At 35.1% G+C, this 15,951-nt stretch overlaps 1 protein-coding gene across 3 annotated transcripts in view; it reads right to left on the reverse strand.

Moving 5' to 3' along the window:
* kcnq1.2 (potassium voltage-gated channel, KQT-like subfamily, member 1.2) overlaps positions 1-15,944 on the reverse strand; it is a 150,256-nt gene extending 134,312 nt beyond the window's left edge. For all 3 annotated transcript variants that reach the window (XM_051884464.1, XM_051884465.1, XM_051884467.1), the window contains exons 1-2: positions 15,425-15,944; positions 12,525-13,055 (exon numbers count right to left, since the gene is read on the reverse strand). In XM_051884464.1, coding sequence (XP_051740424.1) covers positions 12,525-12,958 — 434 coding nt within the window. In that variant the 5' untranslated portion in view covers positions 12,959-13,055; positions 15,425-15,944. The remainder of the gene's footprint in view (positions 1-12,524; positions 13,056-15,424) is intronic.
* Positions 15,945-15,951: the final 7 nt, after the last annotated feature.

A 15,951-nucleotide genomic window follows, 5' to 3' on the forward strand; every position in this document is an offset into this window, starting at 1 on the left:
ATTGGAACACTGCAGAACTAGTAGAACCATATAGAGGGGAACATTATAGAGCAAAGTGTTATGGAGTGGAACCAAAATAGTTCCACTCTATAGGGCTCTACCCAATAAGGATCCACTATAGAGTTCTATACAGTAGTACCCTATAGAGAGGAACCTTATAGAGCATAATGCTATGGAGTAGAACCAAAATAGTTCCACTCTATAGAGTTCTACCCAATAAGGATCCACTATAGAGTTTTATAGAGTAGTACCCTATAAAGAGGAACCTTATAGAGAATAATGCTATGGGGTGGAAACAAAATAGTTCCACTCTATAGGGTTCTACCCAATAAGGATCCACTAGAAAGTTCTTTACATACAGAGCAGAACAGATCCTCATAAAATGGAATCATATAGAGCAGAATTGCTACATATAGTTTAGAACCCTACAGACTGGAACACTGCAGAACTCTCCAGAGTTGCTTAAATGAAACCCTATAGAATTTTGTTAGAATATATACACAGAACGTTATAATGGAACCTTATAGAGTAGAACCCTATAGAGAGGAATCTTATAGAGCATGACTCTTAGTAAAATTCTATTCTATAGGGTTCTGTTTTAGTCTCTGCAGGGTTCTGCTCTATATGAATCTATAGGGTTTAGTTGTTATGATTCAGCACTGTAAGGTTCAGATTTTAATAAGGTTCCAAAATATATGCTTTCAGTAGTTTTCTGCTCTAAAAGGAGTCAAATAATAATGAAACTGTGCATTATTGAAAGTAGTGGCTTTTAAACATTCACCCAGTTTGAAGCCTGTATTCAGAAAGCTAAAACAGATTACGACTGAAGTTCTTAAAGTTCTGTCACTAAACACTCTCAACACTTTTCATGCAAAGTGATTATGTTCAGAAATAAAGTGCATACTGTATGCTTTTGTAGAACATATTGGGCTTATGTAAAAATCCTAAACAGAATAAGCGATCTCAGATGAGCTAAATGACAGCACTGTATAAAAGAAGAAATGCTCCTCTAATCCATTTCAGAAATGACCAGATGTTGTGATATCGCACCATCAACAGCAGGATTAACAGAAATGCAGGACATGACGCTCGCAAATAGAACAAATATGGCCTCCCTCACTTCCTCAAATTTGGATTAAGAGCCAGGTCAATAGATAAAAAAATAATAATGTTTCATAATCTGAATATCCTTTTAAATCTGTCTAAAGGTTCAGTAGCAGGGAACTGTTACTATGAACTGTTTGTGTATATATATATATATATATATATATGCTTTCTTTTCATCCCTTCTGCAACCACCTACCGTGATAGAAGTCAATAATTGATTTTTTTTTCTTTTCTACCAATCGCTGCATTCTAATTAAGCAAATCTAGGGCTTTAAACCAATAGTAACCCTAGACTGGAACTGTGCATCTTCTGAAAGGTCTTGTTGTGTTTGACTTTCGGCTGCATGACCCTATACGCCCCATGAGTTGTTTCTCACAGGAGGATGACTGTCTCTACGTGCAGATGTCTAGTCTCTATCCAACGGTATGTTCCCGTCAATCCCATAGACCCCTGTAGACACATGCAGGGCTCTCGCCTTTAGCCAAATTAAATTCCAAATCCAAACCAGATTCCCAGTCCAAAGAACAATAACATTTACCTCAGAACCTAGCCTTTCTGAGCCATTTTCAATCAACCTCCCATTGCGTTAAGAAGTCATGGCACACCGGCACCTAATAGCATCACAAGCTTGGGACAAACTCGGTCACTGGTTAAAAATAATACTGAAAAAAACAGGACTTTTTGAGAGGACAAACTCTAGACCTGATTAAAACAAAACAGCTGGTGCATTACTGAGCCAGATCCCAAAATCAGACTGATGGCAGCTCATTCATCAACTTCATTGAAATCTATAAGTGGAAGTACAGAGACGTTCAATGCACAACAAACTATTTACAGTGTCACAAATCATATAGATACATTTGCTTAAATCAAATGTCAATTACCATCTTGTATGGCTATATCCTGCTTCATTTTGTGGGTATTTTTGCTAAACAAAAACACCAGGTTCAAAAAGACTAAATCTGGCTTGACATATAAGAGGTCTTTTGACCATAAAACTTCCTGCAAGCGTCAAGCTCCAAAAATGGCTTGTTTTGATATTGCAGGATCTGTGATGTCACATGGACAAATGCATTTGCATATGACTGCCTCCAGAGATTTAGTTTTAATTAAGTAATTTTGTTTTAATTATTGTTTATTTTAATTCAATTTTATGAACTAAACAGCTTGTAAACATACTTTATCACTAGAAAAACTGAAATAACCCGCTAAAAATGAAAGTATATAGCGATCATTTAAGATATTTCTCCTTATATAGAACATTTTTGGCATAAAGCGCACTTTAACATTGAGTCGAGAACCCTAGATTTCTATATAGAGCCCCACTGAAACTGTTTTCTAAGAGTGTAGATATATGTGTAATAAATGAAATAAGTTAAATAAATAAACAAACAGTACCAGAGATTGGGATCTGTAAGACATCTTTTGAAAGAAATTAATACTTTAATTCTGCATTACACTGACAGTAAAGACATTTATAATGTTACGAAAGATTTATATTTAAAATAAATGCTGTATTTTTAACTTTCATCAAAGAATCCTGAAAAATTATCAATGTTTCCACACAAATTTTGAGCAGATAATGATCAGAAATGTTTCTTGAGCAGCAAATCATCATATTAGAATGATTTCTGAAGGGTCATGTGACACTGAAGACTGGAGTAATGATGCTGAAAATTCAACTTTGATCACAGGAATAAATTACATTTTAACATATATTCACATAGAAAACAGCTATTTGAAATTGTAATAATAATATTGTAATAATACTGTATTTTTAATCAAATAAATGCAGCCTTGACGAGCAGAAGAGACTTCTTTCAAAAACATTAAAAAAATCTTACTGATCTGTGTGATCTTACTTATCTGTGTGTGTGTGTGTGTGTGTGTGTGTGTATATATATATATTATACTGTGTAAAATGCAAAATGAAGTTATTTACGCATTATAAATTTCCTCAATGATAAGAAGTTTTGACCTGTGCTTGTTTTTAACTAATTTCCTTTTTGAGCTACACAAAATTTTGGCTCCTTTATTTATTTATTTATTTATTTATGTTTTGTTCCATTATTTTTCCGAGTCAATTCTAAATGCCATGTTGCGTGTTGACACAATAAATTACAAGCATGCACATACACACACATCAAGGTTGCAGCAGAGGGCGGATCGGTGAGAGAGGGCGAGTGTATCACCACCGACCTATTTGACAGCGATTACGGCTTTCCGGTCGTCCAGGAAAAGCCGGTGATGGCCGTTTCCCAGAGGCAGGGCACAAGTCATGCCTCTCATAACCGAGTTATCCATCAGCTTAGCAAAGATAATAACACTCATTAGCAGGGTGATGTAGAGGATTATGCCATCATATACAGTACTGCAAAAAATCCTTAAGTATTCTTAAAGGGACAGTTCATCCAAAAATGAAAATTCTGCCATCATTTACTCACCATCTTGTCATTCCAAACTCATATGACTTTCTTTCTTCCGTGGAGCATAATGTACTTAGTTTGGAGATTATGCGAAATGTGTTTACCCAAAAAAAGAAAGTCATATAGGTTTGAAGGATATATACATTTAAAACCCTCTGGTGCTCCTCATATAAGTTACTCCTCAAATGCAAGTTATTTTCTATAAAATCAAAAATATATTGTTCAATAATATTTTTATGTATTTAATATTTTGTATTTTGAGAGAATTGTATGGTACTAATTAATATTTATGCACTAATTTTGATCCATTTGTTTCCATAATATTTACAATCTAATCCATACATTTTTTTCCCTATTTTTTTATTATTATTATTTTTCAATTAGCCCCTTCATTGCTGTGTTTTCTGTATCATGGCTAATTTGTAGATTTACCCACCAAAAAAAAAAAAAAAAAAAACATTTTTCTAAAAAAATAAATTAATTAATTAATTAATTTAAATGTATAATAAATTTATGAATAAAATAAAATTATAAAATAAAATAAAAAAAATTCAGTCAAAAGTGACCGAAGAGCACCAGAGGGATAAATCAAGAAATATACTAAATCACTGAGAATAATAATAATAATAATAATAATAATAATACGCAAATGTCTCCATTTGTCTAGTGCAACCCAAAGCAACACAAACAAACCAAAATGTCTGATTGTAAATCCAGAGCTGTGAATCCAGAGGCTCATGAACATCACCTGACCCGGCTCTGGCCTGAGATTACTTATTGATGGCAGGCGGTTTTAGGATCCTGACAGAGAAACAAGAGAACATGAATGTAATCCAGTTGACAGCTCAACTTAAGCACGAAACGGTACACTGGTCTCTGTACGCTGCAGTTCGGTAAATACAGACCGCTCTAAGTGCAAATAATCTGAGACTATTAAAGTGAGCAAAACCACCAGCCCACCCAGCCAAGTGTGGACTCGGTTCATAGCGCGTCAAGAGCTATCGATGAAGCAACCAAACAACCAAAGCTATGTATATATTCGATATATAATGGGATTTCAAGTTGGAAATGGTTCAGAATGATTCCTACATCCACAGAGGTCCAGCTGTCCGGAGAGGATTAAACCACCAATGAGTTATGATCTCATCTGGGACAAACTGATTAATGTCATGGCTCAATTAGTTTGCTCTTAATGTGAAAACAAACAACTATTTTAGTTCCCCTCACTCTACAACAAATCATTTCAAATTTAACAGTACCCATGAAAGAACAGAAATGAAAAATTTAAGTATAAAACAAACATAAATTATAGTGGCATTCATTAGAGATGATAAGCCTAAACAAATTTAAGTATTGGCATGTGAGAAGTGCACTATACAAATAAGCTTGGACTCACGTACCGCTCTCATTTGGCACAAATTTGCATATATTTTGCGTGCTTGATGTTAATTGCATTATATAAGTCACTTTGGAATACAAGTCGCAGCATGTTTCAGATGATAAAAAAATTTTTGATTTTATTCTGGAGAATATGATACCATAGTATTATTAAACACAACTGCGAAAAAATAATTTTCCAAAACACTCTGCCCATCTGTCATTGGTCAGCCAAACGGATAGTCCCGCCCCAAACTCACGCTATTAGTTAAGCCAAAGTTGCTGAGTTAGGCTAGTTAAGATGCTCAAAAAAGTTTCTAAATACTAAACTGGGATATGGAAACATATTTAACAAATTAAACATATTAAACAAATCCCCATTAAATCTAGAATATAAATGTTCCAAAAGGGGTTTTTCGCAGTGATGTCGTAGATCAGTGAAAAGTTCAAAAAATTACCTTTTTTTTTTTATAAGTGAGAGGAACATTTTAACAATTTCCTACCATGTGGTACGAATGGCATGTGCGAAAAATCACGCGATACACGATCCTTTGCGCACGTGAAAAACGTGAAGGTGCCCCCGGTGGCCGATTTCTTATGAATTTCTCACAGGTCTCCAGGGCCGTGAGTTAAACAAGCCCAGCGAGTTTCGTTCTGATCGGCCTCCGTTAACCTTGTCTGATATCTGCTCAAATTTCATTGGCCGATAGCAGACATGTTTTTTAAGATGTGTCAGTGTCCTCATAGACAATCATGGCACCTCGGACAAAGACACTGCATGCCAATTTTCAAGTCGATCGGACTAACGGTGAAGGAGTTATAGCCATTTTCATGTTTTTTTTTCCTGTTACAGCGCCACCAAGTGGCCAGTCACCGCGTCCTTTTTCACTTGACCACAGAATGAGCTCTTACACAGGTGTACCAAGGAAATTTAACAATTACAATAGGGTTTCAGCACTACGAGCTTGAACCCCTAAATAACATTATAAGTGGACTTCAGGGAGTTTCCATCAGGAAGCCTATTGGCTGTATTCAAGATCCCTCACATGTTCAATAAACAAGATACACTAAATATGCTAAACAGAAATGCTTCTGAAATCTTTACGACCTGAGATGATCCTATAGCTCCATCCCCCTTCTCTCGGCCTATAAGGATCAATGATAAAGCTTATCTGGGCTGAGCTGCAGGAGTCTCTGATAGTCCCATCATAACTAAGCAGCTCAGTGTGCTGTAATTGAAATGAGAAATACAGACGGATCAGACAGATCTTAAAGACCAGACATGCTCTACATAAGGTATATGGTGCTACTTATGCCACTTGTAGTACTTATGTTGTGAGCTGGATGGTAAAAAGAGTGGGAAAAAACCTTGCGTTAGAGTTCAGAACTAGGGGAATTTCACAGCTGCGCACGCCGCATCCCTGAATTACTTAAAATATCCAAATGCCCGCAGTCACTCAGCAGCAGCAGCGCAGCAAATTCAGAGAGTGAAACTGCTGTTTGGATCATTGCGTAAGATTCATCAGAGGCACCTGGACATGTGCATAGCTGTAGGAAATCTCCCACAATGCAACAGCGTTCTCTGATTTATCTTCTGCACTTTTTACAAATTGTAGCCTTTGGCACAAACAGGCATACGTTTGGGAATATGAAGGCCAAGCAATTATGCAGCCAGTAGGAAAAAATAATAAAATCTCACTTTTTTTTTTTTCCTCAGAGACAACAATGTGATTAAATAGAGATGACATATAAACTTCTCTGCAGGGTTACTTAACTAAAGCGAAAAAAAAAATCTTTGTTACTTGAAATTTTTTTTTGTAAAATTAAATAAATCAATTAAATTAAATTATTAAATATAATAAAATAATACAATTAAATAAAAAAAATTAAATAAAATTAAATGAAATTAAATAGAATAAGTACAATTAAAAAAAAAAAAAAAAAACAATAGAATAAGTAACATAAAATATAATAAATAAAATAAAATAAATAAAAACCTAAAAAAAATTTTTTATTTCAGCTAGCTGCTAAGGCAACATTTCTCATTTACATTTTCAAACTGAAACTGAAATAAAAAAAAAATATTAAGACACATTTATTAAAAAAAAAAAATAAAAAAAATAAAAATGACAAAAACACAACAAAATTACTAAAACTTTAACTGAATATTTAAATGAAAATGGAAAACATACAAATAAAAAATAATTAAAAATATTAATAAAAGTATAACAGCATCTCAATGATCCTAAAATAACATTAATTCTCAGATGTTTCTCCTGAGAAGAAGAAAAAAAAAAAAAAAAAAAAAACAGTAAAAGTTTGCGATCAAAAGTCTAAGATCTCAAAACAAAGTCAGACCTGATACCTCAATGAAACATAACTGAGAACTGAGCTATAAAAAGAGCAATTTCTGAGCAATAAATATGTTTTCCTCCAGGGTGAGATACAGTAGTAGATTCGAGTAGTCTAGATCACTTATTTCTAAACCCAGACAGGATGTTTTTTTAAAACAATGTCCTGGCACAAAATCTCCTTTCCATGTCTACTGAAGACCCAGACAGGTCATTAGTCTGCCAGAACGGTTCGGATCTTTATGTGTCCACTTCAGCGATGGCAGATCGGCCAGAGAACAACCAGGCATCGATAACCATCGGCAAGTAAGAGTTAGTTAAAGGAGCGGCAGAATATCAGTCAGTGGGGTTTAATTTTGTAAGAGGCTGAGATCAGGTTCACCACTGCGACTGCAACTCTAGATACTCAGTTACACAGAGAGAGAGAGAGAGAGGTTATCAGACCACCAAAGCAAACAGCACTGAAGGCAGGCAAGCCGCCAGAGAGTTTCCATCGCTGTGTCATGACATGCTTGTGCGATAAGCTCAAAAAAGTACTAATACGTGCCAAACGCGCCGGGCAGAGCGCCACATCTGAACATTCATTATTCTTCTGAATTTGGAATTCATTCATTGAGAAAGTGGGTCAGACAGTTATCAACAAGTTCTTAAAGGGATAGTTCACCTAAAAATAAAAATAAATCATTATTTGTGTTGAGTTTCTCAACACAATTTACTGTAAATCAAATGTACTGTACTAAAAAGTTTTTATTTTATATAAAATATATATTTTAAAAAGTATTTTTTACTCTAAAACTGATATAAAAATCAAAGCCATATGTCTAACCAAGTTGTGTTTCAAATTTGAAGTTGATATCACAAAAATTAAAGTTCACATGAAATTTTGTTTAGGCGTTGTACCAATAAAGCCACCAGGTGTCACCCACATTGCATTGAAATCTTTTGACGCATTCTCCTATAACAAATTAATAAATTTCTGTCCAAATATCACGTCTATCACAAAACAGACGCCAAATATAGAAGCTTGAGATTCAGACCTTTCCGACTATATGTTTTGTCAAGATTAGATACATAAATTTTGTAATATGATACATGACAACGCCCACTAGGGGGAGGAGCTTGCTAAAAGGATTTTAAGTACCATTTCCATGGTAATGCAATGTCCAATTTCAAAACGGTTTTCACAGGATGAATGCTGAGTTTTTAAGCTTTCGAATGATACCTAATTTATGATGATTACTGAAATATGTGATGCGAAAAAAGGCAATAAATAAAAACAGCGCCAAGCGTCCAGCTAGCGGGATGGTGACAGTTAAGGGGTTAAATGCTCGCGCTCTTTAAAGCAGGATGGATTCTGATTGGCTGTCAATGTTTTTATCGTTCATCAGCTGGGAAAAAAAAAATTGTTCTGAAAGTGATTCAAACAATATCGTTTCTATATGCCGTTATCGTTATAGCTGTGGTGTAGATTTTGCTATTTATATTTAGAACGATATCTTCGTCATTATAGTTATTGTCCTTGGTAAAACTCTTTTATTAATTTAAATGAAGCTGAAATAAAGTAAATATTAGATGAAAAACGTAACCAAACATAACTAAACGAAAATGTAAACTAAACGAAAATAAGAAATTTTGTCTTGGCAACTAAATAAAATAAGTTCAAGTTAAATCACTAAGATTACTAAGCAGAAGTAAATAAAAACTAAAACTAATACTGAAATAAAAATAAATTCAAGTAGAGATGCACCAATGTATCGGCCAATACCGATTATTGGCCGATATATCGGTAAAATAAAAAAAGCAATTATTTTCACTATCGGCATTATTTACTGTTAATGACACATGTACGTTTGAATAAATTTGCCATAAAGACAAGTGCTTATCAAAACTACCTTATGTGCAACTGAGTTTCAGTTATTATTTGAGTGTAATTATTATATGTGAAAATAAAGAGCAGTTGAATATAATAGCTCTGTTGTCAATTTTAACCTCTAATATTACAGTAATGTACCAAATGAGAGGGTTCCCTGTATAGTTTGCAGCATTAGTCGGGAGAGATTTTTTTCCCTTAAGAAAATCAAACTATCGGTATCGGCAGATAACATTCTGAATAATCGGCTATCAGTGTCGCATGAGAAATTTAGTATCAGTACATCTCTAAATTAAACATAAATAGTAATATTTAATAAATATTTAAAAAATAATATTAAAAATGACAATAGCATATAATAAAATTACTAAAAATTCATCAAATGAAAATGTGAAAAAATAAAAAATAAAAGCTAATTCAAAATATGAATGAAAACTATAATAGTACAGAAATAACACTTAAATTTAAACAAAACACTGGCACTGAGGCTGTTGAGCTCCAAATAAAGCAAAGAAACCACCTAGCAACCATTCAGAACACCCTAGCAACCATACAGTGATCAGACCTTAGTAACTGCATAACAACATCTACGCAACCAACTACACTTTGTCCTAGCATAGTGCGTTTTGCACTAAAAATGACAAAAAGTACCATAAAAGTATCATATGCACAGTCTATATGACTTTGTGTGAGATCTTCCGATTTTTCTGAACTCTGTGACTGTATTTTAAGTCATTATTCACTAAAAATCTGCCGTAACATCATGAGGGCGAGTAAATGATAATGGATTAATGCATCCATTTTATTAGTTTCAACACTGCTGTCATGTCCGAATGTAGTCATTAGCTAAACTAGCACATATTTCATGGTGATTTAACACTAAAATCAACCATTGTCTCATTAAATCACTTTGAGGCCAATAAAAAGTCCTGATTTCTCTATGAAGCTAAAGGTGAGATGAGTGTCATTGTATCACAGGGACAGACGGACTCAGAAGTGCTGCTTTCAGGATCAGGTTGACCTGTTTCAGGTGTTGGGAGACACCCGGGGCCACAGAGGACTCTCCTTTAGTTACTGAGATCCACACGGCATCAGCGGTAATTAACGCACAGATCATGCACTTTTTGGTGCTTGTACATGCAAGGAGAAGTTTGTTTAAATCACTCCACTAAAGGCCCCGATATACTCACGGCGAAGTACTTTTACGCTCTTCGCTTAAAGGATTAGTTCACTTCAGAATTAAAATTTTCTGATAATCCTTTTAGGGTAAAAAAAGTTAGAAAAACATGAGCAGTATACTGTTAGTAAACCTCAAAATGAGAAAAAAGCAAGCTTTTTTTTAAATAAAGCAAAAGAATCTGATCATAGCAACGTGAATATGTTTGCACAAGCTCTGCAATTCGGCACTCCAGTAAAGTCACGTACAAAAACACTTTATTCAATAGATTGCATAAAAGAAAGCAACTTTACAGTATTAAACATAAAACCAGTGCCAGTGTCTCATTTCATTAGAATTACAACCTCATTTTCTACTATAAATTGACTTCTCAGTGTGTTCATGTTTTCACTCGCGGACGTCTGACCTCGACGGACTGAACAGAAGAAATGAACTGGAGAAGGTTTCCATGTCAAAGAAGGCGGAGCCTCAGAGCCACACCTACCTAGTACGTAATCATCACGGACCAATGGTAGTTCAAAGGTGTTTACCAGCCGGAGCAAACTTTTCTGGAAAGTTCGCTTTGGCAAGCTGTTTCGAACTCCCAAAACGAAATTCTTTTTGGCCTGATTTTGTTCGAAATGACGTCACATCAATTCGCTCAGTTCGATTTCGCTTGAAGTATATCGGGACCTTAAGGCTGAGTTTACACTGGCACAAAAAAAAAAAAAAAAAAAAAATCACATTTTTTACTCACATGTGGCACAGATCAGAGTTTGTTGCACATGTGGTTTTAAATCAGATACATATCCGATATCTATCTCTAACGCCGTATTATGAAGCAGACATGCCTGTATGTGCTCGCACAAAATGATTAGCAAAACACCATTTAAAATAGTTTTAAATGGTGTTTAACACGCCAGACACGCCAACTTCCTAAAAGTATTTCATGTCAACAACCCAAATATAAATACAAAATTAATTTCTAGAGTCTCTTCTTAAATATATCATATTCATCAAATAAACATAAAACAAATATTTATCCTTATTTTAAACTGATTAAATACATAATATTCCTAAAATAAACATCTACACTAAAAAAAAAAAAAAATCCTTTTAACCAATCACATGCTTCATATTTACAAATGTTAATTAGCAAAATAGATTGTATAGTCATGAATAAACAAATATTTATCCTCAATTCAAAATCAAAAGCTTCATATTTACAAATGCTGATTATCAAAACGCTATTTAAAATGCATGACACACCCTGGGACGTCAACTTCCTAAAAGTACTGAGTTAATGTGATAAAAGTATGATTAAAAACCCTATTAACCAATCAAAAGCTTCATATTTACAAATTCTAATTACTGAAATAAATAAATTGTATTGTCACAAACAAACAAATCAAATATTTATCCGTTCGTTCATTTTTGACTGAAAAATTTAACATTTTGTACCATCTGAATGATACGAAACTTCGTAAAAGGTTTTTGCACTTGCTACTTGAACACACAAAAAAAATCATGGACATGATTCGAAAAGTTAAATGGACCTAAAAAAAAAGATCACTTGTATTGTATCAAAAATGAGGGCATTGGAAATGAATGGGAAGTGAATTTCATCTAGTGGACGCGTTTGGTACTGCACCCAAACTGAAAGCTCATTTTTTGAGATATCAGCCTCAAATTTGGACTTGTTTAGATTTATGCCTTTGATTTTCTCACAGTTTCAGAGTAAAACAAGTTTTGAAAATATATATTTTAAATTTAAAAATAGTGTTTATATGCATTTTTCATAATAAACAAACTTCTATAACTTTTTTTACTTTCAATTTTTTTATGTTTTTAATGATTTATGACAGTTTAAGTTGGAAATTTCATTTTCAGGTGTATGCTCAAAAAGTGAATAAATGGATTATAACTGCTGCATAAATATAATTTAGTACCATAAAATCCCCTAAAATTACAAAATATTAAATAAAAAAACATTATCAAACTAAAATATGGTACATTCATCAACCCACCAGAGGGTTAAACTCATTAAAAACCCTATTAACCAATCAAAAAGTTTAATATCTAGAAATGCTCATTAACAAAATTCACGACACACCATGGGACGTCAGCTTCCTAAAAGGACAGAGTTAGTATGATAAAAGTATGATTAAAAACCCTACTAAGCTTCATATGTACAAATGCTCCATTCAGGTGAATAAAAATGAGCAGGTGTACTCACACGAGGAAGTGATACAGGAAGCACCTCAGGCCGGCGGGTCTCTCTAGGAAATTGTACACATCGCCCTGCATGCTAGTCTTGGCGTGGTAGGGGCTGTGCGTGAAGCGGGCGGCGGCGGGGACAGAGGAGATGGAGAGGGGCTGGCAGCGCTCGCTGTGCGCCAGTGGCTCCTTTGTGTGGCCACCTGGAGCGACGGCTGCGCTTGATCCATTATTCACCACGGGCTCCGGTTCCAGTGAAACAGGAGAGCGGGACGCCGCGAGGGACGCGCTGGACGCTGCTGCCTCCTCCAGGCTGTGCAGAGAGCTCCGCACCGGGAAGTCGTGGCCGTTGTGCCCGCAGTTCTTCAGCTTGATGCTGTTGCTGGAGGTGGACCATCCGAACGTACGGCCGCGGGACAAAAGAGGGGTTTGGCGGCCCAGTCTCTCCCCCATGGTGGGGACGAGTGTTCCAGTGGTTTCCACAACTGCTCCGAAGTGATGAATCTGTCACAGCAAGCCAATGAGATCTACATCTGCCATGACACCAAACCTGTGAAGGGAAAACAAATTGGGGAAAACATTTACTGAGTTTAACACATTTTCAGATTGGCTCCAGTCTTGGTGATCTTTGGTTGCGTTTGATCGAGCACCAGTTGTAGGAACGTCACATGATGCACTCCAAGTCTGCGGGTTTAAATAAGGAGCAGCTCAGACAATCCCAGACAGGTTAATATTGCATGAGGATGTGCTGAAGATCACCAGACACATCCATCATCATCCTCTGACTGACACCTGAAAGTCACACTTCAGAAAATTAATAAAATCTTTTTAGATTCGGTAAAGATCCAAGCTTTTTTCTAGAACCATTTTTGGCTGTATAGTGTTCCTGAGTTGAAAACATATATATTAATACATCCTTGCTGAATAAAAGTATTAATTTCTAATCAGTTGAGAAATTCTCAAAGAACAAACAATTATATTTGGTCAAAATTGATAAAATTATGTATATATTGTCACAAAAATTCCCTAACTTTCCTAAACTCTTCCTGTATAAATTCCAGCTCAACATCCAGTTTTGTGGCCTGTTCAATACCAACTCACACTCCTGAATTGAAGGGAGTTCCCTGGTAACAAATCAATCATTTCACTGTTTATTGCTTAATGGATTAGTTCAGTTCAGAATTAAGATTTCCTGATTTCGCTTTGTAGACACTGGATCAGTACTTCCGCCTACGTCACATGTGACCTTTCCAACGTGATTGCGTAATGCGTGGCGCATCGCAGAGCAGTGCAAGACGAGCATTTGTGGTTAAAAAGTATATACATTTTTTATTTTTTTTTAGAAAACGACCGATGGTTTCTCTAGATAAGACCCCGGTGAAGTCCACTATATGGAGAAAAATCCTGGAATGTTTTCCTTAAAAACCTTAATTTCGACTAAAGAAAGAAAGACATGAACATCTTGGATGACATGGGATGACTTTTTTTTGTTGTTGTTGTTGCTAAAACGTCTCGCAACATGGAACAATCACACTTGCTGAATGAGTGTCATCACTTCAGCTTGACTGTGATTTCACTGAATCTTCCTCAGACAGTCACGAAGCAGTGAGGAAGAGGAGTAAAACACCCTCATAAATGAGGTCAGACATTCATGAGATCTCCATCATGAGATGACCAGCGGATGGATGCACAAAGCCACTGGAAAAAAAGCTTTGTGAGTGCAGAGAAATCGAAACAGGACCCTGCCATCCTCTCTGCCGTGTCTGTCAGTCAGAGCGGCCGAGACGCTGACAGAACCCGCGACCACAGCGCCGTCCGCTCGCAGATATGGTTTCAGACGACCGTTTTAAGCTCACAATGTCAAGAGACAGAAATCACTCACAGTCAGAGCGTGTCGAGAGGATTTACTGGACAGAGAGATAAACACACTCACGCTCATTCATTTGTGCATGAAACGAGTGCAGCAAATGAATGAAACCTGTCAAATTACTTCTTATAATAATTTCTTACAAATTTCTTGTCATTTATGTGGCCAAATTGTGTATTTTATATGATCATTTCATATATACACACACACAGAGATACATATATATGCATATATACATACACATATATGTATGTGTGTATATATACATATATGTGGATGTGTATAATATGTGTATAAATATGTGTGTGTGTGTGAATATACATATATATAAATATACACACACATACATATATGTATGTGTGTGTGTATATATATATATATATATATATATAGTGTATATATGTATATATAGTGTGTGTGTGTGTGTGTGATGTGTATATGTGTATGTATATATATATATATATATATATATCTTTTAATCATTTCAAAATCACTATTATATTACATGGCTGTTTACATTAACATTTGTTACCACATTAGGTATCATAAATAACAAAAACATTTCTTTGCAGCATCTTTATTAATTTATAATAAATATACAATATATTGTTAGCTCATGTTGACATGTTACAATGTATTAGTATAAATGTAAAAATGAACTAGACTAATAAAATGCTGTCAAAGTATTGTTTATTGTTATTTCAAACACACACTTACTGTAAAAAATTTTTTTATCAGATTGACAAAGTTAGGAATATCATACATTTATATGCATATTTTGTGTGGTGAAAAGTTTATTCATGTCCATTTTAAAACAGAAATAGACTATTTTATTTGTGAATAATGTTTTTTCATGTGTATTTATATTCTCAATATGCACATACACTGTCTTGGAATATTTAGCCTTATCTATAGACTCGCATTTTAACTGTGAGATGTCAAAAAGACCCTTTCCTAAATCATACACGTCAAGCGTAAAAGAAGTCATTTCAATCTGTCAACATTACTTTAAAGGCTAAAATAAAGGAAATTAACTTTTATGTCAACAATACCTCCAGCAGGGCTCCTGATGTCTCTCGTGCAGTTCTTCGTAATCATCTGAAGTAAACGCTTTAATTGCAGTGATGAGGAGATGAGCTTCAGTTGTCTGTCTGTGTGATGCTGTGAGTGAAACACATGTGGAGATATGCTGCGAGCGCGCGCACACCTGACGCGCGCATCATCGGCGTCTGTCACGGGCTTCACAGACTACACTTTGGAAATATCTGTCATAAACATATCTACAAACCTAAACGTTTTCTGCACTGACACGTTAAAAGAGGAATATACCAACATTTGCTTCACAAGGATGCTGTTGGCGTCGCGTCTCGCGCCACGTGCGATTCAGTTCAAAAATAGTTCAAAAATGCGACTCAGTTAAAAAACACATCTTAAGACCTTCAGGTTCCGTTCAATTCCTTCACTCTCCGTCTATTTGTTTTAAACGCAAAAAAAAAAAAAAATGCTTTTCATTTTATAGTTTTCAATGTACTCGCTCTCTTGTCTTTCCAATTAGTTTCCAGTCCCTCGAAGTTACACT

The sequence above is a fragment of the Ctenopharyngodon idella genome, chromosome 24 (genome assembly GCF_019924925.1).
Source record: "Ctenopharyngodon idella isolate HZGC_01 chromosome 24, HZGC01, whole genome shotgun sequence".
In the NCBI taxonomy this organism is placed as follows: domain Eukaryota; kingdom Metazoa; phylum Chordata; class Actinopteri; order Cypriniformes; family Xenocyprididae; genus Ctenopharyngodon; species Ctenopharyngodon idella.